Source organism: Ovis aries, chromosome 2 (assembly GCF_016772045.2).
Source record: "Ovis aries strain OAR_USU_Benz2616 breed Rambouillet chromosome 2, ARS-UI_Ramb_v3.0, whole genome shotgun sequence".
Classification (NCBI taxonomy): domain Eukaryota; kingdom Metazoa; phylum Chordata; class Mammalia; order Artiodactyla; family Bovidae; genus Ovis; species Ovis aries.
In genome coordinates, this window is record NC_056055.1 from 157,690,533 (window position 1) to 157,718,187 (window position 27,655).

Genomic DNA, 27,655 nt, shown 5'->3' on the forward strand with positions numbered 1-27,655 from the left:
TAATGGATAGGCCTGAAGGAAGAGGGGGAAACCTGCAAGGTTGTTAGTCTCATCCATGGGAATAGTTGAGTGCATGTATTTTGATGTCAGTTCGAATGAATATTCTATCACCAAGTACTTGAAGACCTAATTCTTGGCACTTTGAGGAACAGACCCAAAGAACATCTTTAAGAGCAGACCTCAGAAGAATCTTAGAGATCATTCAAGAGAAGCTTTGACCTGAAATGCAAGTCTTGGCTTCATTATTGATGATGGAGTTACTTAGAGCATGCACCTTGAGCTGTCTGTGAGGGCTCAAAAGAGCTTTGAAGAGAAATCAAGATCATGTACTGGAGGAAACAGCATACTTGGTAATTGTTGGTTTGTTCTGAAAGGAGAGAGAGAAAGAGAAAGAAAGGGATTCTACATTTTTTTAAAGCCTCAAGCCTTGGTGACCTCTCATCTAGCAGCACCTGCCAACGCCTCTACTGGGCTTGGTGATTAGCTATTTATTAGAAAGGGCTTCTGAGTCAGTCAGATCAGAGTTCATCACACTTCGCCCACTGCGTGACCTTGGGAATATTCAGTTTCTCTTCAGTCTTGGGTACTTCAGTGTGGATAATGAGCTCCACGTCTCAAAGTGTTTATGGTGACTAATTAGATAACATCTGTAAAGTGCCGTTTTACTGTGATTAAGGCCTCATTTCTTAGTTCCAAAGGTTGACCCAAGAATTTCCTCTAACCTAATGAGCTCTGACGTAGAATTATCAGATGGCAGTCAAAGAACAAGGCTTGTTTTCATTCCCAACTTCTGAACCCACTGGGGAGGAAGGGCATGGCTTTTGCCATCCCACATACCAAGTGAAGTTGATCGAGGCTGATGGGGGAGGGTTGGGCATTGTCCAATCATGATTAAGGCCCCAAAAAACAAAGGGTAGGTAGCAAGTGAGAGGAATATAGTAGCTTGGAGGACAAGTCCTGTGACAGTAAGATGCTGGAGGACTTCTGTAGAGGTAACTAGGTGAAGGTGGGGCTCTGGCGCAGAGCAGCATGCATTCTACATATGCATAAGGGACCCACCAGACCACTCATATACCCTCAAATCATCAGTCTTGTAATTCAAAAATAGCATTGGTACCTCAATTTAAACTGCTGCGCTACGTTGCATCATCTTGTTTTTAACATAAGACCTACAGGCTTTGCAAAGTTAGGAGACTGGTGGCCAAAGAGAAAAACTCACACTGAGCTGCCATTTGTGGGGACCCCAAGCCCTTTCAGAGGGAACATTCTTTTCCAAAGACCACAGTCAATGAAAGTACTTAACACTAAGTGGGACATAGTAAGTGCTTAATAAATATTTTGGTTATTATTGGCTTTGATATTTTTTTTGTGACCTCTTGCATTTTATTCTCAGATGACATCTGATATAAGGTAGATTTTGAGAAATTTAATGGGAACTTGACTACCTTTATCTAGTATTTATTTCTTTGTGTGTGTGTGTGTGTGTGTGTGTGTGAGCATATATGTGTATGTACAGTGTAAATAGTAATGTCATGTATACACACTCTATATTTAGAAAGGATAACCATCAAGGGCCTACTGTTTACCAGTGGTATACAGTGGTTTTGATATTATAATGATTATTAATATTTAATGTTGCCCATCAAAATCATCATTTGAGGTTAACATAGAAAATTTCAAGCTACGTGCTGCTGGCTAAGTCACTTCAGTCGTGTCCGACTCTGTGCGACCCCATAGATGGCAGCCCACCAGGCTCCGCCATCCCTGGGATTCTCCAGGCAAGAACACTGACGTGGGTTGTCATTTCCTTCTCCAATGCATGAAAGTGAAAAGTGAAAGTGAAGTAGCTCGGTCGTGTCTGACTCTTAGCAACCCCGTGGACATAATTCTATTAAATAAGTACATACTCATTTATATTATATATACAAATGTGAATATATATATATACATAATATTAGCTTAAAATTCTCAAGGTAAAACTTTCAACTGTACAGAAAGGTATAAAATACAATAAATGAAAGTTTGTTTTCCTCTTCTTCTGTGTGTGTGTGTGTGTGTGTGTGGAGAGAGAGACTCTTAAAATATTTATTTTAACACAATTTTAAAACAACATGCTAGATTATTTTATAGTTTGATCTTATGACTTAATTTTACATATAATTACTTAGAGGTCTATATCATGCTTTTTAACATCTACATACTATTCTATGTGTGAATGCACCATACTTTTAAAAACGTATCTTCTATGCCTAACATCTAGGTTTTTATGATTCTTTTGCGATCATATGCAGTGTTACAGTGAATATTCTTGTTGTTGTTCAGTCACTCAGAGACGTCCAACTCTTTGCAATCCCATGGAGTGCAGCACACCAGGATTCCCTGTCCTTCACCGTATCCCTCAGTTTGCTCACACTCTTGTTCATTGAGTCAATGATGCCATCCGACCATCTTATCATCTGTCACCCCCTTCTCCTCCTGTGCTCAATCTTCCCCAGCATCAGAGTCTTTCCCAGTGAGTCAGTTCTTCCCATCAGGTGGCCAAAGGACTGGAACTCCAGCTTCAGCATCCGTCCTTCTGATGAATATTCAGGGCTGATTGCCTTTAGGATTGATGGTTTGATCTGCTTGATGTCCAAGGGACTCTGAAGAGTCTTGTCCAGCATCACAGTTTGAAAACATCATATCTTCAGCACTCAGCCTTCTTTATGGTCTAATTCTCACATCTGTACATGACTACTGGAAAAACCATAGTTTTGACTAGATGGACCTTTGTTGGCAAAGGGACATCTCTGCTTTTTAGTATGCTGTCTATGTTTGTCATAGCTTTTCTTACAAGGAGCAAGCATCTTTTAATTTCATGGCTGCAGTCACCGTCTGCAGTGATTTTGGAGCCCAAGAAAATAAAATCTGTCACTGTTTTCATTGTTTCCCCATCTATGTGCCATGAAATGATGGAACCAGATGCCATGATCTTAGTTATTTGAAAGTTGAGTTTTAAGCCAGCGTTTTCACTCTCCTCTTTCACCTTTATCAAGAGGCTCTTTATTTCCTCTTCACTTTCTGCCATAAAGGTGATGTCATCTGCATATCTAAGGTTATTGATATTTCTCCCAGCAATCTTGATTCTAGCTTGTGCTTCATATAACCCAGCATTTTGCATTATGTACTCTGCATAGAAGTTAAATATGTAGGGTGACAGTATACAGCCTTTTCCCAGTTCTGAGCCAGTCCATTGTTCCATGTCCAGTTGGAACTGTTGCCTCTTGATCTGCGTATAGGTTTCTCAAGAGATGAGTAAGGTGGTTTGGTAATACAGGAATAGTCTTGTATATACTTTTATACAAACATATCTGATATAGGTATATTTCTAGGGTAAATTTCTTTAGATAGAGTGGTTTGGTTAATTTTTTTGTCTGTTTTAATTTTGATTGTTTTTGCCTCATTACCTCCAAAAATATAATATCAACTTACATTCTTACTAACATATATGTCACTTTTACTGCTCCCTCACTAGTAGTGGGTATTATCAAATGCTTTGCTCTAATAAGTGAGAATAGTAGCATATTTTAAGTTATATTTCCTTATGTAGGAAAGAAGCCAAAGCCATTTTCAGTGTATATTCTTGTTCATTTTTCTGTTTCTTAATTTTATTTGCCATGTTGGTGGGTAAAAAGGCAGGTTGTTTATCTTTTTCTTATTACTTTGTTAGTGCTCTTTGAATATGAAGAACATTAAGCCTAGGTCACTTATGTGACCATTTTTTTCTATTTTTGTCATTCTCAATTTTGTATTTCTTTCCCAGATAAATATTTAAAATTTCTGTATAGTCAAGTTAATCTTTTCATAGCTTCTGAACATTTTTGCATGCTACATTAAAACTATAGCCATAGTTTCTGTTAGTGCTAGTATAAATATGTGTGTATATGTAATAAATATGTGACTATATATCCATAATTTCACCTTGAAATTTCTTCATCTGAAATTTATTTTTATACAAGAAATCCAGTAGAGATCTACCTTTTTTTTTCCTCCAATTGGCCATCTACATTTCCCAACATTACTTATGGAATAATCACTCTCTCCCCATTGATTTGAAATGTTTCCTGTGTTTATATTAATTATCAATATATAGCAGTTGATTTGCAGACTCTTACTTCTTTGTTCTGTACCAATACCAAATTTAAGTTCTGTAGTTTTATAATGTTTTAATATTTGTTAAAAAGATTAATTCATGTTGGTCTTTTAAAAATATTTTTTCTGAGAGATTTTTGAATATTAATTTCTCCAAATCAACGTTCATATCATTTTGTCAAGCTAACATCAGTGCTGTTTTCTGTTCTCTCCAACGTGGCTCTCAGCAGCATCTGTAGGCCAGAAGTGTCTGTTCCTTTGGGTGAAGGCTGGGCCTTACTGAGTGCTCCTTTTACATTTCTCTTCCTCCTCCTGAAACCTCCTCTTGCGGGTTTTCATTCCATAGACAGTTTTGAGCTCCTGTGCAATGCGAAGCTCTGTGCTGGGGGCTCTGAGGACAGCAGGAGCGGAGAAGACACGGTTCTGCCTGGAGTATTGGTAGACGCTCCGCTCTGGCTTCTGTCACACCTGTAGGCGTCTCTGAGGAGGCAAGTTTCTGTTCTGTTCTTGATGACACACCTGGATTCTTTCAGCAGTCAACATGCATTCCTTTAATGAGAGACGTTATGAATATTTTCACAGAATTGAAGATAATTTTTCATCAAACAGTTTCTGAGGCTACAGGATGGTAAGGAGAGGTTCAAATCCTTTTCCTATTTTCTTCTAAACCAACCTATATTATTCTTCCCTTTACATACTAGAAGGAAAATATTTAAAACAAATTTTTTTTTTAAAGACACAAGTGATTGCCTGTAGCCACTTTCAGGATAAACATACTTACTGTTGTTAAGTCTCTAATATGACTCTTGAGAAAATAGACCACAGCATAAAAGTAGTGTTTTGTGGGCTACTTTGTAAACCACTGTGGGGGAATGTGAAGTGTCAGTCACTTTTCCAGAAGGGTCGTGTGTATGTGTGTGCTCTGTCATGTCCAACTCTTTCGACCCCATAAACTGTAGCCCACCAGGCTCCTCTGTCCCTGGAATTTTCTAGGCAAGAATACTAGAGTGGATTGCCATTTCCTACTCCAGGGCATCTTCCCAATCCAGGGATCGAACCTGGGTCTCCTGCATTGGCAGGTGGATTCTTTACCACCGGCACCACCTGGGAAGCCCCAGAAGGATCACAGATGGCCACATTTATAAGTAGTTGCCTCATCACTATGCAGCTCAGCAGTTACTAGCAGCACATTCAAGATTTTCTGAGCAAATACTGTCATTTCCTTTTGAATATCTCTCCTGAAACTAAACTAGTGCAGCTTGAGCCGCTGCCCCTGAATGAAGACGTCATGCTGTGGCTGCTGCTTGCAGGTAGATGCCAGTGCGGAGGTCAGCCAGGCGCAGCCACCTGGGCACTCACCTGCGTTATGTGCATTGGTCAGGCGCGCTCGGTTCTGACCAGGTACGGCTGGTCCCTGGGGTGGCTGCTCAGTGTCCTAGGATGTTGTTCTGTGACCTGTACTACGTAAAGCTTGACTGCTTGAGGCCACCTTCTCCAAGCAGGCAGTCACTTTCCTTTTCTCAGGAGACTGAGCTCCGTAATCCCATCATCCATACCATTAAAATAGCATTCTTATTGGATGCAAAGTGTGATCATGTCTCTTTTTCAATTTCTGTCACCCTTTAGTCTCACAGAGAGTTTCGATTTATTACGTGTTCATTGGTGCAGCACTTTTTCATACTTGTATGATGTTATGCCTGCCTGCATGCATGCATGATCAGTCACTCAGTCGTGTCCGACTCTTTGTGACTCAATGGACTGTAGCCCACCAGGCTCCTCTCTCCATGGGATTTTCCAGGCAAGAATACTTGAGTGGGTTGCCATTTCCTTCTCCAAGGGATCTTCCTAACCCAGGGATTGAAGCCAGGTCTCCTGTGTTGACAGGTGTGTTCTTTGCCAGTGAGCCAGCAGGAAAGCCCATGATATTATGCACTGATAGTCAAAGCAGTTTTGCCAAGTAGCATTCATGCAAAGTAATCTCTGTCTCTTGTTCTCCCCCAGTGTATTAGGCTGAACCATATGAAATCTCAGTCTTCATAATAACCCTAGATAAGAGGAGTCTGTCCCCTGTCACTACCATCACCATTGATTTACCTTTCAAATCTCTTAGCCCACATTTCAGCTTCTCCTTTCCTACAATCTCCTAAATGGCCATGGCTGATACAGATTTCCTTTTTATCTCTATTGGGGCCTTTTTGTCACCTCCCTCTTTATACTTATAAGGCCAAAAGAAAATTTTCTGCTGTTAGAAAATTGATGGGTTTCCTTGGACTAGCAATCAAAAGAGATACTTATCAATCATGACGTATGTAAGTCAAATCGTTATGCTATACAGCCTAAATTTATACAGTGCTGTGTACCAATTATATCTCAATAAAAGTCAAAGAATAAATGCAAAAAAGAGAGAAAAATACATATCTGAAATCAGGCAGTTACAGCAGTTGCCAAGCTAGTCAACATAGCAAGAAGGATATGGTTGGCTAAGTTTTCTAAATGAATATTATTTCCTTTTACTGAAGTTATGTAAAAACAGTTATAGTAGAACCTATTAATTTGGATTCCACTAATCAGATAATTCAGACTAATTATTATATGTAATTACATAATTATAATTCAGTTTTTAACTATATATCAATATGTAATTGTAACTTAGCTATAAGAAATAATTTAAATACGTAGTATAAACACAGGTGGAGGAGTTATCACTTAAGAAGAAAAGAAAACTCTCAAGAGGGCCTTAATATCCTCTACCAATCACTAAAATTCTGAGTAAAAGTCCCATCATTAAAGAGAAACTCAAAGAAATCCACACACTAGAACCTTGATTATCTGGAGATACTATGTGAAGTGAGAAATAGCAAACATGCCTTTTGAAAAAGCAGTCTGAAATTCCCTTTCCATGATCTAAGAGTGTCATTGTTTTACCTGCATCCATCAGTCCTAATCAGTGAGATTTTGGTGTACAGTCTACATTAACAAAATATTTTGCATCAGGTTTTTGTGATGGCACAGTTGGTAAAGAATCAACCTGCGATGCAGGAGACCCTTGTTTGACTCCTGGGGCAGGAAGATCCCCTGGAGAAGAGATAGACTACCCACTCCAGTATTCTTGGGCTTCCCTTATAGCTCAGCTGGTAAAGAATCCATCTGCAATGTGGAAGACCTGGGTTCAATCCCCCGATTCGGAAGGTCCCCTGGAGAAGGGAAGGGCTACCCATTCTAGTACTCTGGCCTGGGGAATCCCATGGACTGTATAGTCCTTGAGGTTGCAAAGAGTTGGACACGACTGCGCAATGCTCACTTTTGTAAAGGAAATTTAAAAAGAGATTCCACCCATACTCCTGCACCATGCCCTGTGATAGTGGCATGAAGGGAAGCTCTTATTACCTGTCTGAGCCTCAGATGCTTCATCTATTTAAAATGAGGATAATCATAACCTATTTCTTAGGGCTGATGGGCTGATATAAAGTTCGTAAGTTAGTGAATCACATAAAGTAAGGGATGAGTAAGCATTTGTTCTCTTCCGTTTCCCTTTATGACCTTTTCTGATCATACTCCTTTGCTGCCCTTGACCAACTGCCCTTTGAAGCCTAAAACTGAAGCTTAGTCAGAGTAATTGCTGGGCTACTGTCCAATAAAAGTGGGCTGCAGAGTTTGCCTTATTCTTTCAACCAACATATTCAAAGACCTCTTTACAAGACATAGTGCAAGATACCTAACAGCAAAATTAAGTGGTCATCTCTAAGGAATTTCAAAAGTTACTTGTTCTGCCAAAGTTCTGGTAGTGTACATATTATCCAGTGCTCTGGATTAGGACACTGAAAACCATAATTCTAAAAAAAAGAAAAAAATCTTAGGCTATTGAGGGGTGGGACAGCTAATAATTAACATCACACGCAGTTAGCATAAACCTTGGTCAGTAAACCAACCACCTATCATGAAACAAAGAAATAGATTCTGAGAAGCAGAGTGTCTTTCTTTCAGTAAATTTGAGGTTCTACTATGTGGCAGACACTGCCCAGCTGTATCTACTAGGAGATCCAGACTAGACCCTGCTAGGCTGGGTGGGTGCCCTTGCAAAAGGCTCTGGACATGTTTGATGAAGGGGTGGAGGAGAAGAAAGCAGTTGCAACAAAGTGAGGGGCTATCCTGTAAAGATAAATGTTACCTAAGAGACTTTTTTGCCTGGGGCAGCCTCATGAGGGGATCTTTACCCATCCACCCCGGGAAACCTGGGGAAATAATCGAGAAAGAGCTCCGCTTCTTCTGCAGTGTGGAAAAGTGCATTGTCAAGTCATTGCAAACTCAGTGGGAAGAAACCAGCTCGAATCCATTGGGATATGCGTCTCTGGACATTTACTGTCACTTAGTCCACTTAATGCAACTATTAAAATACCGAATCAACATCAAGTTTATAACTGCAGTCCAGTGTGGTGGCCACTAGTTACATGGGGGTTCAGTTCAGTTGCTTAGTCGTGTCTGACTCTTAGTGACCCCATGGACTGCAGCACGCCAGGCCTTGCTGTCTACCACCAACTCCTGGAGTTCACTCAAACTCACGTCCATTTAGTAGGTGATGCCATCCAACCATCTTATCCTCTGTCGTCCCCTTCTCCTCCCGCCTTCAATCTTTCCCAACATCAGGGTCTTTTAAATGAATATTCAGGACTGATTTCCTTTAGGATTGACTGGTTTGATCTCCTTGCTGTCCAAGAGACTCTCAAGAGTCTTCTCCAGCACCATAGTTCAAAAGCATCAATTCTTCGGTGCTCAGCTTTCTTTATAGTCCAACTCTCACAGCCATACATGACTACTGGAAAAACTATAGCCTTAACTAGATGGATCTTTGTTGGCAAAGTAATGTCTCTGCTTTTCAATATGCTATCTAGGTTAGTCATAACTTTCCTTCCAAGGAGTAAGTGTCTTTTAATTTCATGGCTGCAGTCACCATCTGCAGTGATTTTGAGCCCCCCAAAATAAAGTCTGTCACTGTTTCCACCATTTTCCCCATCTATTTGCCATGAAGTGATGGGACCAGATGCCATGACCTTAGTTTTCTGAATGTCAAGTTTTACAACATGTGGGTATCTACATTTAAATTAACTGAAGTGAAACAAAATTTTTAACCCTTAAAAATTAAATGAACAATGCAATTCTTCAGTCTTGCTAGGCAGATTTCAAATGTTCCATAACCATGTGTAGTTAGTGGCCACAATAGTGGACAGTGCCCACGCAGAGAATAGCCATCATTGCAGAAAGTTCTCTTGGACCACACTGGTCTTGTTTGTGCCATTATTCTGCTTGTACTCTATGCTGTACTATGGCATCTTAGTAATTCTCTAAAATAACCCTGAAGGGTTCGCTCCTATTTTGCAGATGAAGAAAGAATCTCAGAAAAGATAAGCAGTTCCTCTCAGATGGCTCTTACTACAGAACCTGACAGATGGTCAATGTCCAGTGAATGGTAGGAAGTGAGAGGCCCAGGAGTGACCACAACGCTCAAAAGTTCCAACAGTAACCAGATTCTGGTCCAGTGTTAATGCATTTTAAAATCAAACATTAATAAACTCTCCCTCTCCTTGCTCTAATTTAATGACATATTTAAATACTAAAACTACTCAGAAGAAGAGGAAGTATATATTTCAGTTTTAAAAGGACAAGACAAGTAAGTGGATCCCTGGGTCTTGTGGTGGGTTTGGAGAGTGACTGCAAATGGGCAGAAGGGTTTTTTTTGTTTGTTTTTGTTTTTGTTTTTTTTTTGAGGTGGTAGAAATATTCAAATGTTAGATTTCTGTGTCTGTAAATACTAAAAATATATGGAGTTGTATATTTAAACTATGAATTTTATAGTATGTAAAAACTGATGCTTTTGAACTGTGGTGTTGGAGAAGACTCCTGAGAGTCCCTTGGACTGCAAGGAGGTCCAACCAGTCTATTCTAAAGGAGATCAGTCCTGGGTGTTCTTTGGAAGGAATGATGCTAAAGCTGAAACTCCAGTACTTTGGCCACCTCATGCGAAGAGTTGACTCATTGGAAAAGACTCTGATGCTGGGAGGGATTGGGGGCAGGAGGAGAAGGGGATGACAGAGGATGAGATGGCTGAATGACATCACCAACTCGATGGACATGAGTTTGAGTGAACTCTGGGAGTTGGTGATGGACAGGGAAGCCTGGCATGCTGCAGTCCATGGGGTCGCTAAGAGTTGGACACTACTGAGCGATTGAACTGAACTGAACTGAACTGAAAGCCAAAAAGAACAAGCTATGAATCCTAAAACTCTAGGGCAGCCAAAATTGAATTTGAAAAGCTGCCAGAAAGTTTAATTAGTGAGTCAAAGATTATTTGTTGGCATTTCAGGAATCACCCTCACGATGGTAAAAGAAATGCTGTTCCATCTCAAATCAAACACTGGGAAACTCTGCGAGATCTGTGTTATTATTTCCATTTCACAAGGGAGGAAATTGAGACTCAGAAAGTGAAAATAAGTTGCCCAAGACCCAAGGCCAGTAAGAATGGACAGAGTGTCAGACCCTATATGGCCTGGCCCAGAGTCCACGGCCTCTCTCCCATCTAGCTCATGGCCTCTCTCTCTGAGCAGGAGGAGCCCTTCCACTGTGTGACCTGACAGCACTTTCCTTCTTCCAGGACAACAGTAAACTGATTTTTCAGTGCTTCTATAGGGCCTGTGTTTTGTACTCAAGAAGATTTATGAAAGGTGTGAGTCTGGAATCTGTTTTCAATATTGAATAAAAGGGGAAAAAATCTGGGCCTCGTGTTAATAGGAAGATAAATATTTCTTTCTTTTGATATTTACTAGGATGCATTATTTTATGGCTTTTACAATGACTTTTATATATACACGTGTGCAGAATATTATATATATATATATCTTTATTTATATAGAGAGAGACATACTTGTTTCTTTTCCTCCCAGGTTAGTTGATTCTTTGACATTAAAGATGTGACTTGCAATGGTGTCTGCATAGGAACTTTTGAGGTGCTAGCCTCTATCGTGCCTCTTACACATGGGTTAACACTCCAGGTTAGACTCACTTGATAATTTGCGTAGCTTGCTCTTTGCCCATTTTATAGAGTGGAATTCTGGAAAATAAAAAGCTGATGGGGCTTCAGTTTCTAGCTTTGTCCAGAGCTAGTAACTTGTATATCATTAGTTCTGTTCTCTTAGCATCTAGCATTATTTTCTTCTTTCATTTTCCCTGTTCCCGATCATAAAGATTTAAGACCTCTGGGCAGTTCACCCCACCCTCCGAATCCTTATCCTGACCCTCCAGTCCTACCAAGCCCACTACAGCCCCGCTTTCTTTTCCCACCCTTGATCTAGTCCAGCCAAGGCAGTCTTCTCTTGCCTCTCTGTGGCTCTCTGCTTCTCTCCATTGCCATTGTGAACAACCTAGGTTCTTTTTCTTTTTTCTTTTTTTCTCTCGTCTATACTTTGATAGAAAATCGAGCAGTTGAAACAAAACAAAATAAAAATAAATAGATGCAAGAAACTAGTTCCTTGCCAAATCATTAGAACATGTCCATGGGCCAAATTTGGGCTCTTGATATTGGACCTCTGCTATCTCTAGGACCTTGAGAGTCAGCAGCAATGATTTCCACCTTCAAAGAAATGTGGATATCAATGAAGAAGGAAAAACAAAATCCAGAGTAAATGCTGTGAATTGTTGTTCAGTTGTGTCTGACTCTTTGTGACCCCATGGACTGCAGCATGCCAAGCTCCTCTGTCCTTCACCGTCTCCTGGAGTTTGCTCAGATTCATGTCCATTTAGCCTGTGATGCTATCTAACCATCTCATCCCCTGCCGCCCCCTTCTCCTGCTTTCAATCTTTCCCAGCATCAGGGTCTTTTCCAATGAGTCATCTCTTCACAGCAGGTAGCCAATGTAATGGAGATTCATCTTTAGCATCAGTCCTTCCATGACACTGTAATTATGAAAGTAAATATCACGGTGCTTTATTTTTCCTTCTACCAATATTCTTAGAATATTATATGCTTTTACATTTTTTGGCAGTAGTAGAATTTATTAAGTAATTTTGAAATTCTTGTTCACATTTCAAAATAAAGTGGACTTGCAGGAGTCTTTGAGTCACTTCTTGTGTGTGCAGATGATTGAATGCCAGGATTTGGAAAGTCATTAACGCACTTTCAGGAAATTAGCCATCTCCTAGTGTCAACAGTGGGTTGTGTATTTTAGCTGTTTGACTCACTGCTTCAGTGGGCAGCCTGCTTTCTTGTGAACTGCGATCATTAGCCTTCTCCACGACGTGTTTTCAGAACAAGTGCCTCCTCCCTGACTTCCCACATCGTAATCACTTTATAGTCCAGGCACCTTTGCAGACATCTAACACCTTAAATTGGTCTACCGCAGATATCACACTTCAGCAAAGCATTGCCTGGAACTAACACAGAACTGGCTTCATATATTCTTTCTTACTCTGGATTTTGTGCTGCTGCTGCTGCTAAGTCATTTCAGTCGTGTCTGACTCTATGAGACCCCATAGATGGAAGCTCACCAGGCTCCCCCGTCCCTGGGATTCTCTAGGCAAGAACACTGGAGTGGGTTGCCATTTCCTTCTCCAATGCATGAAAGTGAAAAGTGAAAGGGAAGTCGCTCAGTCATGTCTGACTCTTAGCAACCCCATGGACTGCAGCCTACCCGGCTCCTCCGTCCATGGGGTTTTCTACCTAAATTTGGACAAAAGCTTTGTTCTGAGAAACTCTCATTTTAAAGGATTTCAAGGTAGCTCCTTTTAAAGCAATGAATGCATATATAAAATTGTCATCCTGTATTTATTTATTTTGAAGGTCCAGATTTTTCCCCAGTAGATTTGCACAGAGGAATTTGACTATTGTTTGGTTAGCAAATGCATTTTCTCTGTAAAGGGCACTTTTAAGTAGTATCAGCGTATATGTACTAGCATGTGTAGGGTGAATCGTTGATGAGAGGTTGTTGAATAGCACGGGGAGTCCACCTTGGCGCTCCTACCCCGTGGGATGGGGAAGGGGGTGCTCAGGAGGGAGGGGATATATATATATAGTTATGGCTGATTCACATTGTTGTATGGCAGAAGTCAACACAGTATTGTAAAATTAAAAAAAATAAAAATAAAAATAAAGCAGTACATAAAGTGCATGGATTTGGACTCACTGCAGTTATCAAACTTACAGTATAATCATTTTCAGTATATAAATGTATCAAATCAACACATTGTACACCTTAAACTTCTACAGTGTTATATGTCAATTATATCTCAATAAAACTGGGGGGGGGGAACTATGTCTTCTATGCAGTAAATACAATAAAAATAGACACATTTCAAGATGGGCTATTGTGTATATATAAGTGAGTTGAAAATGATTAGAATCTCTTAACTTTTTTCTTAAGTCACAGTAGAAATATCAGCACTAGGAAACAGGAATGATAATGTCTATTTATTGTGTGCCTACTATTTTACAGATGAGAAGAATGAGTCTTGAAGTGGTTTAGTAACTTGCATAAAGTTTTCAAAAGTGGGTTGCAGAGTTAGAATTTAGAACTGGGATTCTCCTCAGCATTCTAATAAAATTCTAAGCAGGAGTTATTGTTCTTGGCTGCTGGAAAAATCTGTGCTGGGACTGTTTTTATGGTGGGACAGACTAACCCAGCTGAAATGACCCCCCCTGCCGAGACAAAGCTGCCTTTATGGGCAGCAAATTCACAAATAATGTATTAAAAAAACAAATGCTAACATCTCTAAGTTTAGAAAAAACTTTTAAAGGGCCCGTTTCAGCAGTCAACCATCCTTAGCATTCTTTTTTTGCAGTGGATAGCAAATTCTCAGCTCTATGGATAGGTATATGCTTCTGTGCCTGGTTTATGAAACATGCCAAATACACCACTCCTGTCAATAATCCTCTGTGTAAATGTCATCATCTACGCAAATACCAACTTCTCATGCCAGCTTAAGGAGACTGTAAGGATGGTATTCTTTTAGCAAGCAGAAGGCAAACTGCTGGGGTGTTTGCTCTTTGTTTTTAGCTTTTTAGCTGCTGTGGTTTTCATTGCCTCTTATGGCATGAGCACCAAGTGATGTTTGCTGCCCCCAGTTCCTTGACCATATGAATCAGTCTGGATTTCATCATTGTTCAAACAGCCCTTCTAGGCATGGACTTCAGTTGAGGACATCCTTATTCAATAGTGTTGATGTTGGAACTGGAAAGTCTTTTACTAATAGAGGTTTCTGCTTTATTGTGTTGAAATCTTAGACAAATCTAGTTCAGATCAGTTCAGTCACTCAGTCGTGTCCGACTCTGTGACCCCATGAATAGCAGCACGCTAGGCCTCCCTGTCCATCACCAACTCCCAGAGTTCACCCAGACTCACATCCATCAAGTCAGTGATGCCATCCAGCCATCTCATCCTTTGTTGTCCCCTTCTCTTCCTGCCCTCAGTCCCTCCCAGCATCAGAGTCTTTTCCAATGAGTCAACTCTTCCCATGAGGTGGCCAAAGTACTGGAGTTTCAGCTTTAGCATCAGTCCTTCCAAAGAATACCCAGGGCTGATCTCCTTCAGAATGGACTGGTTGGATCTCCTTGCAGTCCAAGGGACTCTCAGGAGTCTTCTTCAACACCACAGTTCAAAAGCATCAATTCTTCGTCACTCAGCTTTCTTCACAGTCCAACTCTCACATCCATACATGACTACTGGAAAAACCAGAGCCTTGACTAGACAGACCTTTGTTGGCAAAGTAATGTCTCTGCTTTTCAATATGCTATCTAGGTTGGTCATAACTTTTCTTCCGAGGAGTAAGCGTCTTTTAATTTCATGGCTGTAGTCACCATCCGCAGTGATTTTGGAGCCCCCCAAAAATAAAGTCTGATCATCTGTAATCTAAGATATGGGCAGGATTTGGCTCTTGCAATAGGCTGGGTCTCTTTTTCCTTCAAATCTATATGTAAAAGAGAGAATGGAATGAAACTTCAGTTCCACAAGTCATATGGGCTTAATATAAAGATAGTACAGAACTAGAAGAATTAGGGATGGATATCACATAATTTTCATTGCCGTTTACTTTCTAACATTTAATCCAGTCAAAATATTTCCCTTTACAACGTTGCTACCTTCCGAATTACTCAGATGCTTAACTGTATTCTGCATCTACATTTATGCAAAAAGGCACAGAGTGTATGCATCAGATTCTGTGCAAGTGAGAAGAACTCATTCCAGGAGGCCCTTATGGAATTGGTGATGTAAGACGCCCCGCATCACCTCATTCAGGCTACTCTCGTTTTTCCTTTCCAGGGTTCAGCGGACTCCTACACGAGCAGGCCGTCTGACTCCGATGTCTCTTTGGAAGAGGATCGGGAAGCGATTCGGCAGGAGAGGGAGCAGCAGGCGGCCATCCAGCTTGAGAGAGCAAAGGTGACGTTCTTGCCCCTCTTGGGTTCCAAAGTGGCATGTTGCTCAGCAGGTATCAGCTGCTCTTCCCCTGCCTCAGATTTCTCTGGAATAATCATTTTATGATCGTCCTGATAAGGCATCAGATTGCTAGTCCCTCATGTGTTCACCCCTGATAGTAACATTCTCAGGGAGTGGTACCCTGAGACCTGGACCCTTTCAGTTTCCTTTTGCATTTGGTTGGGTGGTGAAAACTCTTGGTCATCTTCAATTTAGTGATTGTGGACCATACCCAGCTTGCCTCTCCAGGTGTTGGCAGAGAGCCTCTCAAGGGACCAGCTTGCCCACCCCGTTCTCCATGACAGTAGCCTTCATTACTGGCCGCAGGCGCACAGCTGGTCTATGCACTATTGATGTCTCTATCCTTCCCCCCTGGTTTCAGTCTCCCACCTCAAGTTCCTTCCCTGTTCAGAACTTTGAACAACGATTAGCATTTCAGCAAAATCGAGCAATAAAAAGCTTTGCTAAAAGAGACCTTCAGATATTCCACAGAAAGAAGACCCCATAGGAGGCAACAAAGAACAAACTGAATTTTTGAATGTTAGAACGAGTCACTAGAGATCTCCCGTCCTATGTCTTTCAGTCTTTTTTTTAAGCACAGACCCTCATTTTGAAATGAAATTTTATTCACAGTAACGGACATAACAGATTCCTGGTCGGCCTCTCCTCTTTGCCCTTCATAATAGACTCCTAAGGCATATTGATCTAGTCTTTCCAAGTTTTAGGAGGAAAAAAAAATGGAAGCTCAAATAAAGTGAACTCCTTCCCTTTTCTATTTTGACAGTAAAATATTTAAGAGAGTGGGAAGAGGAGTATGAGGCAGGCTCAGGAAGTGTCTTCCTTTGCTTAGACACCTGGGATATCTGTGCCAGGTGGTGGAAGGGGGTTGGAGGCAGTGAGGTGTCAGTGGGACCCAAATCCAGGTCCTGCGTTGACCCTCTTGCTCCCCAGGTGTGTTCCCAGCTTGAAGAAATGAGCCCATAGCAGAGCAGCCTGCTAGTGGTACAGAATTCTCCTGCTAGTGCAGGAGACCCAAGCTCAATCTTTGGAGCTTGAAACTGCAATCCACTCTGGTATTCTTGCCTGGAGAATTCCATGGACGAGGAGCCTGGTGGGCTGCAGTCCCTGGGCTCACGACACGACTGAGAGACTAAGCACCTCTAGAATAGAGCAGCCCAGGACTGCAGGAACCTGGTGTGTTCTCTTGTGGCTGATTTCTATTTTAGTTTTCTCTCAGGGTCTGTTCTGTGGCTGCTGTGGTCACCCAAATGTCAGCAGTAGTGCTGTCTGCTGAAGCTGGAGGTTGGCTGAGCCTCTGCCAAGCTGCAGCCGCCCAGGAGCACTTTGCTGCAGGGGAATTTGTCTAAAAAGAGTTTCAGAAGCAGTTTTGTTAGCTAGGGAGAAGATGATGTGATGTGTAAATGGCTCCGCCCTCCCTGTCTGCCCTGGCCTGGCTGGCCTTTTTTTCCCTGCCAGGACAAGATATTCTATTGAGTGGGATCCTGTAGGTTTTCAGATCTGAGGCTATTTCAACAATATTTATTTTACCCCTCCACCTCTTTTTCCTTTAAGACCCAGCATACATTTCCTGTACCCCAAGATGTGGGTATCTGTTATCATTTAAAATAATAAACATGAGAATTTCTTGGTGGTTCAGGAATTAGGACTCCATCCTCTCACTGCTGAGGGCCCAGGTTCAATCCCTGGTTGGGGAGCTGGAATCCCTCAGGCCTCATGGTGCAGCCAAAAAGAGGTAAAAAGAGTAAAAGGACACTCATACCTCAGAAAATAAAATAACAAACTTCAGTTTTATGACTAAAGGACAAAGCAGGCTGCCCCTTCTGCCTTCCCTCCCCAAGACTCTAGGGCACAATTCTTTGGAATGTTGGAAAGTATGATGGGAGGGGGAACAGGGTTGGGTGAGTAGAACGGAATCCTTTTCAGAGTCCTTTCTGCAGATTTCTTAGTGCTGCCTAGAAATGTGAAACCCAACTGAGATCCCTCTTTGGAAAGTGATTTCTCTTACTGCCTGGTACTCTCTGTGATCTGATTCTACATTTCAGTGAGAAAAACCCTCCTCGTCTTCCTCCCTTCATCCTTCATTCTATGATTCTGTTCCCAGTCTAAACCCGTAGCATTTGCTGTGAAGACGAATGTGAGCTACTGTGGTGCCTTGGACGAGGATGTGCCTGTTCCAAGCACAGCCATCTCCTTTGACGCGAAGGACTTTCTACACATAAAAGAGGTAAGTGTAGGATACATTCCTTAACCTTCCACACAGTCAAGGCCAGGAATCAGCTCTGAGCCAAACTACATGGAGAGGAGCCTCATTTAATTGGAAAGGCTTCCAAATCCATCCCTTCTCACCGAGATTTAGAAGACTGAGCTTGTTGCTTGCATTATCACACATTTAAAATAAAACTAGCTGTTGGAGAGACAGTGGATTGGAGTGGGAGAAGTCTGGAATCAGGGAGACCGTTAGAGCTGTTCTAGATGAGGGATAATGGGATTGAGCCATCCTGGTGCTACTGAGATGGAGAAAACGATTTCTCTCCACATTTGAAGTATATTGTGGGAATTCAATGAAGAGTGCTGGTGATGAACCTTGTGTAGGAGCTAAAATTGAGGGAGACATCAGAGATGATCAAGGAAAGCAAGGTTTATGAGTTGAGCAGCTAGGCTGGATATGACTAGGGTAGGGTGAGGACAGACGGGAAGGGAATGTGGGGAGCGGGCGTCTCAAAGGAGATACGAAGTAGGAAGTTAGATGTGAGAATCTGGAGCTCAAAGGAAGGGGTTGGGCCAAAGATGCACATTTGGATCGCTAGTTTATCCAGGTGGCATGTAAAGCTATGGTAATGAATGAAGTCATCTAAAGACAGAGGAGAAGGAGGAGAGAAGGCAGCCCTGGATCAAATCCAAAGGAATGCCATCCTGCGAAGGTGGGGTGCATGAAAAGACTCAGCAAGTAAGGAAGCTGAAAAGGAGAAGCCTGAGATATGGGAGGAGAACTAGGACAGAGCAATTCATGGACATCAACAGAGAAGAGTGTGTTCAAAAGGAGGAAGTAACCAGCTGCAGCCAATGTTGTGACGTGTCACCTAAGGTGAGGAGAAAGGAATGGACATTGGGTTGGCAACACGGTGGTCAGCAGCGTGGAGGTCACTGGGACCATTGTCTGGAGTTTGGGAGATGAAAGCTGGATGCAGTGTGATGAGGAGAGAAGGGGAGTTAGGAAGTCTATTTAGCAAGCACAGACCATGCTTCCAAGGGGATTGACACTGACCAGGCAGCAGACTGAAGAGGGTATGAAGTCAAAAGAGGTTTTCTTTCAGGATGGGAGCTACCAGAATATGTGTCCATGCCTGTTAACAGAGAAAAAAGGAGAGAGATTCATGGGAAAGGGGGGAAGGTTTTGGTAGTCAGGAAGCCTGGGATCCAGACCCCAAGTGATGGGGCAGACCTTTGATAGAAAGGGGAACACTTACTCATTATAACAGATTAGGGTAAAAGATGAGTTTAGGTACTCACAGCTTTGGTTATGAGAAACTGAGGAAGCATCGAGTTGGCCTCTTCTGCTTTCTCGATCATGTATGACATGGGGATATTCATATGTGCCCGAAAGACAAGGACTCTTAACCCAAAACATGTGCCCTAGCACCTGAATGGTTAGGTTGACTTTGTGTCATCATTCTCATCAAAAACGACCAAACCATTTTCATTAGTTGCTCATTCCCATTGTTTCCAAGGAGAAGCAGCACTTGAACCCGTAAAAGAAGTCCTCAAATATTCCATGCGTACTCCTCACACCTGCATCCCCACCTTGACGCATCTTATTGTTTTCCTCTATTCCATCAGTCATCTCCATTTGTCCTGTCGGTTGCTTTTTTATCTATATGCTCCTCGAGCAGTGACCTTCCAGCCTGGCAGTTTGATGTATGATGTTGAACTGGTAATCCTATATGGATTAGAGCCACTTGTTTGCAGATTTTGAGATCTCAGATGAGGAAACAGGAAGAGAACGTGCTCATCATTTTCAGGAAAGGAAAATGAGAAGAATTGGAATAGCACTAACATGACCTTGCCAGGAAGCTGGCATGTACTCCCAGAATGTCAACACAAGTGAACATATTTCTATAATCGAGTTGTAGCCTTTCCTCTCATCCATAACCTCGAAGGCCATTTGGTATGCTCTGTTTTCAGTACTTTCTCAGTAATGAAAAGCTTAAAAGTAGAGAAAAGCTACAGCTGTCCTTATCACATACACCAAATGACAGTGATTTAAGCCCTTGAACGTACAATGTAACTTTCCCCTAAGTGGCTCGAAGAACTTTCGTTAACGTTGAGTCAGATTTTCACTGTGCTTTAGCTGTTTCCTAGAAGAACGTAAAACATCTTGGGAAGTTACATCAACTATTTCAGGAACCCCTTTAAGATCATTTGGGTAGCAGTAAGTTAGTGTTCCAGTGGGCTAATTTGATTTCAGGAGGTAACTTAAGCTGTGGGAAACTATGACTCACTGTCTGTTTTGTCCCCACCACAGTAAAATTTAAACTCCAAATCCATGCACCAAACATTCTAAAGTGGTCCCATTGCCTTTTGGTAATTCCAAAATAAATAAACCTGTTATTTCAGGAGTGTTATCCTGAAATGAAAGATGGAAAGATGGGAGAAATTGAGACCTAGACTGTTCAAGATTTTATATTAGGTTGACTCACATTTCTTCAGTGCAGGCTCAGACTGCTTGCCATGTGTGCTTTGTGTAGGAGCTGTATGCAAAACAAAGGCCAAATCTCTAACTCATATCTATTTGCTTTTGAGTATAAAGCTGTTACTCAGAATTACTCAGAGTCACCCGGAATTTTGTGCTTTGATGATTCAGTGGAAATATCCACTTCTCCTTCCCAGCGTGTCAATGTCATATACATATAAATTCTACTGTCCTGTGAGCTAAGCAAAATATACCATATAGAGTTATGCTTTGAAAAAAATGAGATGTTTCCTAGATCAAAGAGAGAGAGTTACCTTGTCCGACACTAATAAAGACAATAAAGGAAGTTTTTGGAGTTATCTCTGGAGGATGTAAACAGTAGGAGTAATGTTTGTTTTCTGGAAATCACCTAGCTGAAACCTTCCCTTGAGGCATGTAGCTTGGATTAAACATGCCTTCTGCCCTAAGATTTGTCAGCTACAGACTAGTGCTTGCCATGGGTACTTTACTGACTGAGCCACCAGGGGGGCCCCAAAGAGTCGGACACGATTTAGCGACTAAACAGCAACAGCAACCCGGGCACTTGCCGTCTGCCTCTGTAAGGATTAAATCGGTGCTGCTGCAGCTGCTGAGTTTCAACACCCTCTGAAAGTGGAGAGCAGAAATGAGGCACTCTGTGCTCTGGGAAAAACTGGCATAACTGGTCTTCAGAGAGTTAAGTATTTTTCAGGAGCCAGTTTTATGAACCCAATTCTTATGTCTCCTCATATTTAGAAAAGCACTAAATTCCTTCTGAATGATGACTGCTCCTTATGACTAGCAGAAAGCTTCTGTTTGTGCTTGATTGAATGTACGCTTTCTGACCTTCCTCCACTGCCTCTTGGAGCAGTTTCTCAGAACAATCTGAAATGCTGTCTCTTGGGCTATAGTCTTCATTTTGCCCCAAATAAAAGTTAACTTGCAGCTGTCATATTGTGCATTTTTTTAAAGTCAGCAAATTCAGCAAATTTATCATTACAAATGCAGTTTTGCTGGCCCATCAAATAGGACCATGTTACCCTATATTGACTGAAGCCTTTGTGTGGGGTTTGTTTCCCAAGGTTATATGTCTTGGAACTTTATTTAAATCGAAATTCCTTCATTCCTCTTGGATTTCAGGTCACTTGGAGATTACTTCAAAAATTCCACTTATGTAAAATATGCTTAGTCTTTGTGAGAGTAGGCTTATTTTTCTTCAGGTAATAAGATGGACCTTGATTTGCAAATCTGTATTTGGAAGATTATAGGCAATGGCACTCCACTCCAGTACTCTTGCCTGGGAAATCCCATGGATGGAGGAGCCTGGTAGGCTGCAGTCCATGGGGTCGCTAGGAGTTGGACATGACTGAGCGACTTCCCTTTCACTTTTCACTTTCATGCATTGGAGAAGGAAATGGCAACCCACTCCAGTGTTCTTGCCTGGAGAATCCCAGGGACGGGGGAGCCTGGTGGGCTGCCATCTCTGGGGTCGCACAGAGTTGGACACGACTGAAGCGACTTAGCAGCAGCATTGTTTTTCCCCAGAGAGAGTAAAATACAGATACTACGGTGGAATTTTTACCTCAAAGCTTTTGATAAATAACAGACTGTTCAGTGTATTTCATCTTAGACTTGTCTCTCTTGTCTTCCAGAGTTCTAATCACAGTGGTGCATATTTATCCTTACAAAATCTATTCCTGAAGATGTGGCAAGGGCTTCTTGACAAGGACCAAAGGAATCCGAACGTTAAGAGCTGCCTTTAGCCCAGGGATTAGCAAACGGTGTCCCATGGGCTGAAACCAGCCTGTGTCTTTCAGAAGGAAAAGGTTTACTGAAGCACAGCCATGCTTACGTGTTTACATATTGTCTGTGGCTGCTTCCACACCACAACAGAAGATTACAGTGGTTGCATCAGAGACCATATGGCCTGCAGACCCTCAAGTATTAATTACCTTGGCTTTTGGACTAGAAAGTTTGCTTTATTCTTTGGACAGCCCCCCCCCCCCAGATATATATAATATGGTATAATATACTATAAGTAGTATTTGTGTATATAATATGGTACAGTATAATATTATATAACATAGTGCTTCAATCTTTTGGCCCCCTGAAATGAATAAATGGGAAGATAAGTGAATTGATAGCATCTTTGTTTCTGTGTTCCAGAAATACAACAATGATTGGTGGATAGGAAGGCTGGTGAAAGAAGGCTGTGAGATTGGCTTCATCCCAAGTCCGCTGAGACTGGAGAACATACGGATTCAGCAGGAACAGAAAAGAGGCCGTTTTCACGGAGGGTGAGGCTCCTTCTTTTCTCCACATTTTGTTTGCAGGAAGCAGGGAAATTAGGCGATGTTTTCAAGTTTCCTTATTAAGTTAAACACGTATGCTTTTGAAGTAAAAGCTATCTTTCTATGTGCAAGGCACTTCTGAAATTGACACGAGGGGGTTTCAGGTAGTTCATCCCCCCCATTGTGTACTGAATGAAGCTGACGCTCCTGAAATCAACATGAATTCCACAGTGGAGACTGTTTTCTGTGACTCCAACAAACCCTGTTGGGAACCTGAGCTTCCCTCTGTGAGAGTCGTGTAGAGCATCCTTTTACAGTACCACAAGTGGGGGTCTGGCCTGACCTAGCATCATAGCTCTTCTTGGTTATCTTTCAGAGAAGTTCTTTCAAGTGAGCACAGAATGCCGTGGTACATGCAATACCATCCCAGGACTAGTAGCAGCTTCTCCAGGGTTTTCTGTGACCACTGGTTGGTAATAAAGGGAAGACTCTGTCCAGATTCAGATGAATTAGCCTCTAGTGAACAATGAAGTATCCACAAATATCAGAGTACAGGTGCTTAAAAGTCCCAGGGATACAAGCAAAGCCTGAGAGGACAAATCAGCATCATATTCAGTTCAGTTTAGTCGCTCAGTCGTATCCGACTCTTTGTGACCCCATGAATCGCAGCACGCCAGGCCTCCCTGTCCATCACCAACTCCTGGAGTTCACTCAGACTCGCGTCCATCGAGTCCGTGATGCCATCTAGCCATCTCATCCTTGGTCATCCCCTTCTCCTCCTGCCCCCAATTCCTCTCAGCATCAGAGTCTTTTCCAATGAGTCAACTCTTCGCATGAGGTGGCCAAGGTATTGGAGTTTCAGCTTTAGCATCATTCCTTCCAAAGAAATCCCAGGGCTGATCTCCTTTAGAATGGACTGGTTGGATCTCCTTGTGGTCCAAGGGACTCTCAAGAGTCTTCTCCAACACCACAGTTCAAAAGCATCAATTCTTCGGCACTCAGCATTCTTCACAGTCCAACTCTCACATCCATACATGACCACTGGAAAAACCATAGCCTTGACTAGACGGACCTTAGTCGGCAAAGTAATGTCTCTGCTTTTGAATATACTATCTAGGTTGCTCATGACTTTTCTACCAAGGAGTAAGCGTCTTTTAATTTCATGGCTGCAATCATGTTAAACCTGCATGTATTGTGAGCCTACACTGAAGTACTGATTTGATATGTGTTACTGTTTTTTGAAAGTCCTAAAATAGAATTAGTTCTTTCTCTTAACTCTCAACCTCCTTTTCCTATTAGATCCTTTTCTGTTTCAAAAACGCCTCTGTTCTTCAGGAGGCCTTTTGCCTTTGTCATAATGGGAAGTTCTTAAACAGTGATAGGAGATCACGACAGTGTGAGCCCCACTTATAATTACCGACCTTTGTTAGGATATAACATGCCTGTAGTATTATTAATGATAACATGCCTGTAATATTATCAATGATTCATCCCTCTTATTACTTCTTCTCTAGACTTTTTGTCTCTCTTGCTGCTCCATGTGAAAACCTATGTTCCTCTGCAACTGCTCTTTTTTCTTACCAGACCCTTTCCTTCACTTTTCCACCGGATCACTCCTTCATTTGCTTCAGATCTGTGTTAAATCTCATCTTTTCAATGAGCCAGCTCCTGCCACCATATCTAAAGTTGAATCCATTTCTCTCCCCTTGCTTATCTCCCTCCCATCTCAGTTTTCTTTGTTGCACTTACTACTATCAAACATACTACATTTTTACCTGTTCATCTGATTGATACTGATACCACTAGAATTTGTCTGTATAAGGGAAAGAATTTTGTTTTCCCCTCAGTGTTGTGTCCTTAGTTCCTATAACAGTGAATACTCTTCTGCTCGTTCTGAACTGTGTTTGACATCCAACCAGTGCATTGGTGGTCAGCGTTGGTTAAGCAAACGGTTCACAAGAACACTCCTCTTAGTGATTCATTGGCCTCATTTCTGTGTTAAATAATTAGGAAAGAGACTTTCACAAAGTATTTCCAGATCTTAGTTAGTTTCCCACTTTCTCTGAGAAAGGAGGTCAAAGAAAACATTTGGGCAGATCCTTGAAGCTTAAGAGCAGGAGTTGGTGTGTTTTGAATTATTTAGTAGGATTAAGGCCAAAGAAAGCTTTGTACTCTCAAGTTCTATTTTCAAGGAATCTGGGGAATGAGTCCTAAGTTCCTTTTCTGTATCTTAGGAAATCCAGTGGAAATTCTTCTTCAAGTCTCGGAGAAATGGTATCAGGGACATTTCGAGCAACTCCCACATCAACAGGTGAGGGTTTTAGTTAGACTTTTTTTTTAATGGAATGTATTTCTTTCTTAATCTTTGAAAATACATGCAAATATTTTTTTACTAATTTGGAAGCAATTTAAAGATTTTTCTACTTAATATTTCATTGCTTATTTGCTTTTCTCTAGTAATTTAATTTGAATTAAAGGGTACTTGTGTTGCTAGAAATTCAGATCATTGTAACAATGACAGAGATTACATGTTTTGATATGGCTCATGATTTTGTACAATCTTATTTGCCGTCTATTGTATAAATCATTCAGAAGCAAGTTCACTATTCCACCCAAGAACCCAGCACACTTTAAGATGGTGAGGGCCAATTATATGAGTTTTAAAAGCATTCTAAAGAAAATGATAAGTTCCAGTCTTCATGTGAAACTTCAGGGTGTGTTGGTACAACCTGAGCTGTGGAGCTGGGGAGGGCTGAAGCAGAGAATGAGGGTTGGCCCAAAATGGGCTCATTTCTGTTTGAAAAGCAGACAACTGAGCCCTGAATTTAATGGTAATGAAGGGACAGTGATGGCCCAATCAGGAGTTGTCGTGCATTTAGAAACTGTGGAGGTATTCAAGCAAGAATTTTCCTTCCACCACATTCCCTGGCTCTACAGGCTCATTTTGCTCTGCTCCAGAACGGATGCTGCCTTAATGTATCTGGGATTATCATTTCAGAATGACAGATCAATGTCTATCCTGGCATACCATAACTGCAGGAAACTGCGTTGGTTCCAGAGCAGATCTGAATATCAGAGTCGTTGTATATGAAACCTGATCTCCAGGGCTCTGAACCAAAGTCTTGTTCTTTAGGTTGTCTGCAGATGGACAGGACTGCATGGGTGGCCGCAAAGCCAGAGATATTGAGTATATTTTGCCTCATCCCCATTTGCTGAACATTTAAGTCATTGCAGCTGTTCACTATTACACACAAGAAAGAACAGGGACAACTGATTATAAACTTACTTGAAATTAAAAGCAATGCACTAGGAAAAATATGTCAGTATTCTGGAAAGTGAGCAGAAAGCCTTAAGAACACAAAAGAACTGCAAATTCTTCTGCTAGTTTACCAAAATTACACATCCAAAAATAACTAGTGAGTGCAGTGATGGTCATTATTATACAAATTCTTGTTCTAAGTCTCTTGTTATCAAATTTGATTTGTCCAAGTTGCTCTCAGCCACACCACATGCTGTGTCCAGCACGGGAACAACCCATGGCCTGTGGCTGGCCCAGCCAATGTTATGAAATCCACCCTCCCCACCCATTGTGAAATCAGGGTATGAGGTCATTTGTTCAGGGAGGAAATGGTCTGTTTTTGCATTTGTATTCCCAATTGGCCCAACCAGGATGAAATAGTAGAGTAATACTCTGCAGAGTGGGTGATTGGGAAATGACGAGAATGACAGGGACAAATTGGCATATTCTTCCATCTTTTAAAATCGTGTGCTAACAATGACAGAGATTACATATTTTGATATGGCTCTCATTGTTGTCTTTTAGCAAAACAGAAGCAAAAAGTGGTAAGTCATGTTTCCTTTTTAAATCTCCTGTGAAGGTTTCTATCCATAAATGCCTGCAATGCTCCATTTCAGTGACCCAAATGGCTATAAAATGAGGGAGGCGTCTCCTTGGTGGGACCCGTGGTTATCATTTCTCATTTGGCCAGAGGATTGTGAATGTTGTGGCTGTGGAGGAGGGCTGCTGACCCTCACACCTTGTTACGTGTGTCCAATCGTCTCTTTCAGACGGAGCACATCCCCCCCTACGACGTGGTGCCATCCATGCGTCCGGTGGTGCTGGTGGGGCCATCGCTGAAGGGTTATGAGGTACCGATACCAGTCTGTTACCCATCAGTTCTTGATCAAGAACCTAGGAGACAGCCACTGGGAGCTTCCTCCTTGGGGTTTGCTTACACTCGGGCCCTCAGCTTGTGAGACAGGAGGTGCTTTGTGGGGTTCACGTGGCCCTTTGCTATTTCCTCCCTCTCTGGCCCTCTTCTCATCTTTCATGTATTACAGTGTTTAGAAATAGCTCCCTCAAAATAGTTATAATGGGAAGTTCTGGTCAAAGGTTTGCTCTGCTTTCAATTCAAAGAAAAGGATTTTATCTGTTTCAGCGGTTCCTGTTGCTGTTAGAAAAAATAGCGAATGAATGCCACAGGGGAACATAAAAGCAATGTGCCAGCAAACCTCACCTCAGAGCACCAACCAGTCTCACTTTGCTGGGTGCTCAAGACGATGGCATATTCCACCAAACATTTCTCTGCTTCTTTATTTTAATGGACGTAAGAAAGGGGGAAAACTCCATTAAAAATATCATTGAACTCCTTCAGAGATGAACTAAGCAATGTAAGGAAGAAGAGCGCAAACACTTAGATGTACTGCATTTCAGATGTTGCCATTTTGACTTTATGCCAGCATGGATAAGAATAAATGGGTAGGACATTATCTGAAGGTGGGCCACCTCTGTGGCACCCTTCCCACTGAATCAGCACAAATCTGGCACATGGTCAGCTTTCAGTGCACATCTGTTGAGTGAATTAATCAATCTCTTTGACGCAGGTTTAAGAATCCCATCTCCTCCTCCCACTTCCCCTTTCACTCCCTCCCCCCCCCCCCCTCAATGGGGGCTGTCTGAGGAAGAGCAGAGAGGGGTCTACAAAAGTCCAGCCCTGGATGTGGAGAATGTGTCCACCAACTTGCACAGACTAGCTGGAGGCCGG

At 41.8% G+C, this 27,655-nt stretch overlaps 1 protein-coding gene across 5 annotated transcripts in view; it reads left to right on the forward strand.

Moving 5' to 3' along the window:
* The window catches only part of CACNB4 (calcium voltage-gated channel auxiliary subunit beta 4), a 276,636-nt gene that overhangs the window by 198,225 nt on the left and 50,756 nt on the right, over positions 1-27,655 (forward strand). For 4 of the 5 annotated variants that reach the window (XM_042243867.2, XM_042243864.1, XM_042243865.1 and 1 more), the window contains 6 exons: positions 15,435-15,554; positions 17,713-17,835; positions 22,486-22,616; positions 24,845-24,921; positions 26,434-26,453; positions 26,679-26,759. In XM_042243867.2, the coding sequence (XP_042099801.1) occupies positions 15,435-15,554; positions 17,713-17,835; positions 22,486-22,616; positions 24,845-24,921; positions 26,434-26,453; positions 26,679-26,759 (552 nt within the window). Of the gene's footprint in view, positions 1-15,434; positions 15,555-17,712; positions 17,836-22,485; positions 22,617-24,844; positions 24,922-26,433; positions 26,454-26,678; positions 26,760-27,655 lie in introns of those variants that run through there. The other variant, XM_042243866.2, reaches the window with a different exon arrangement.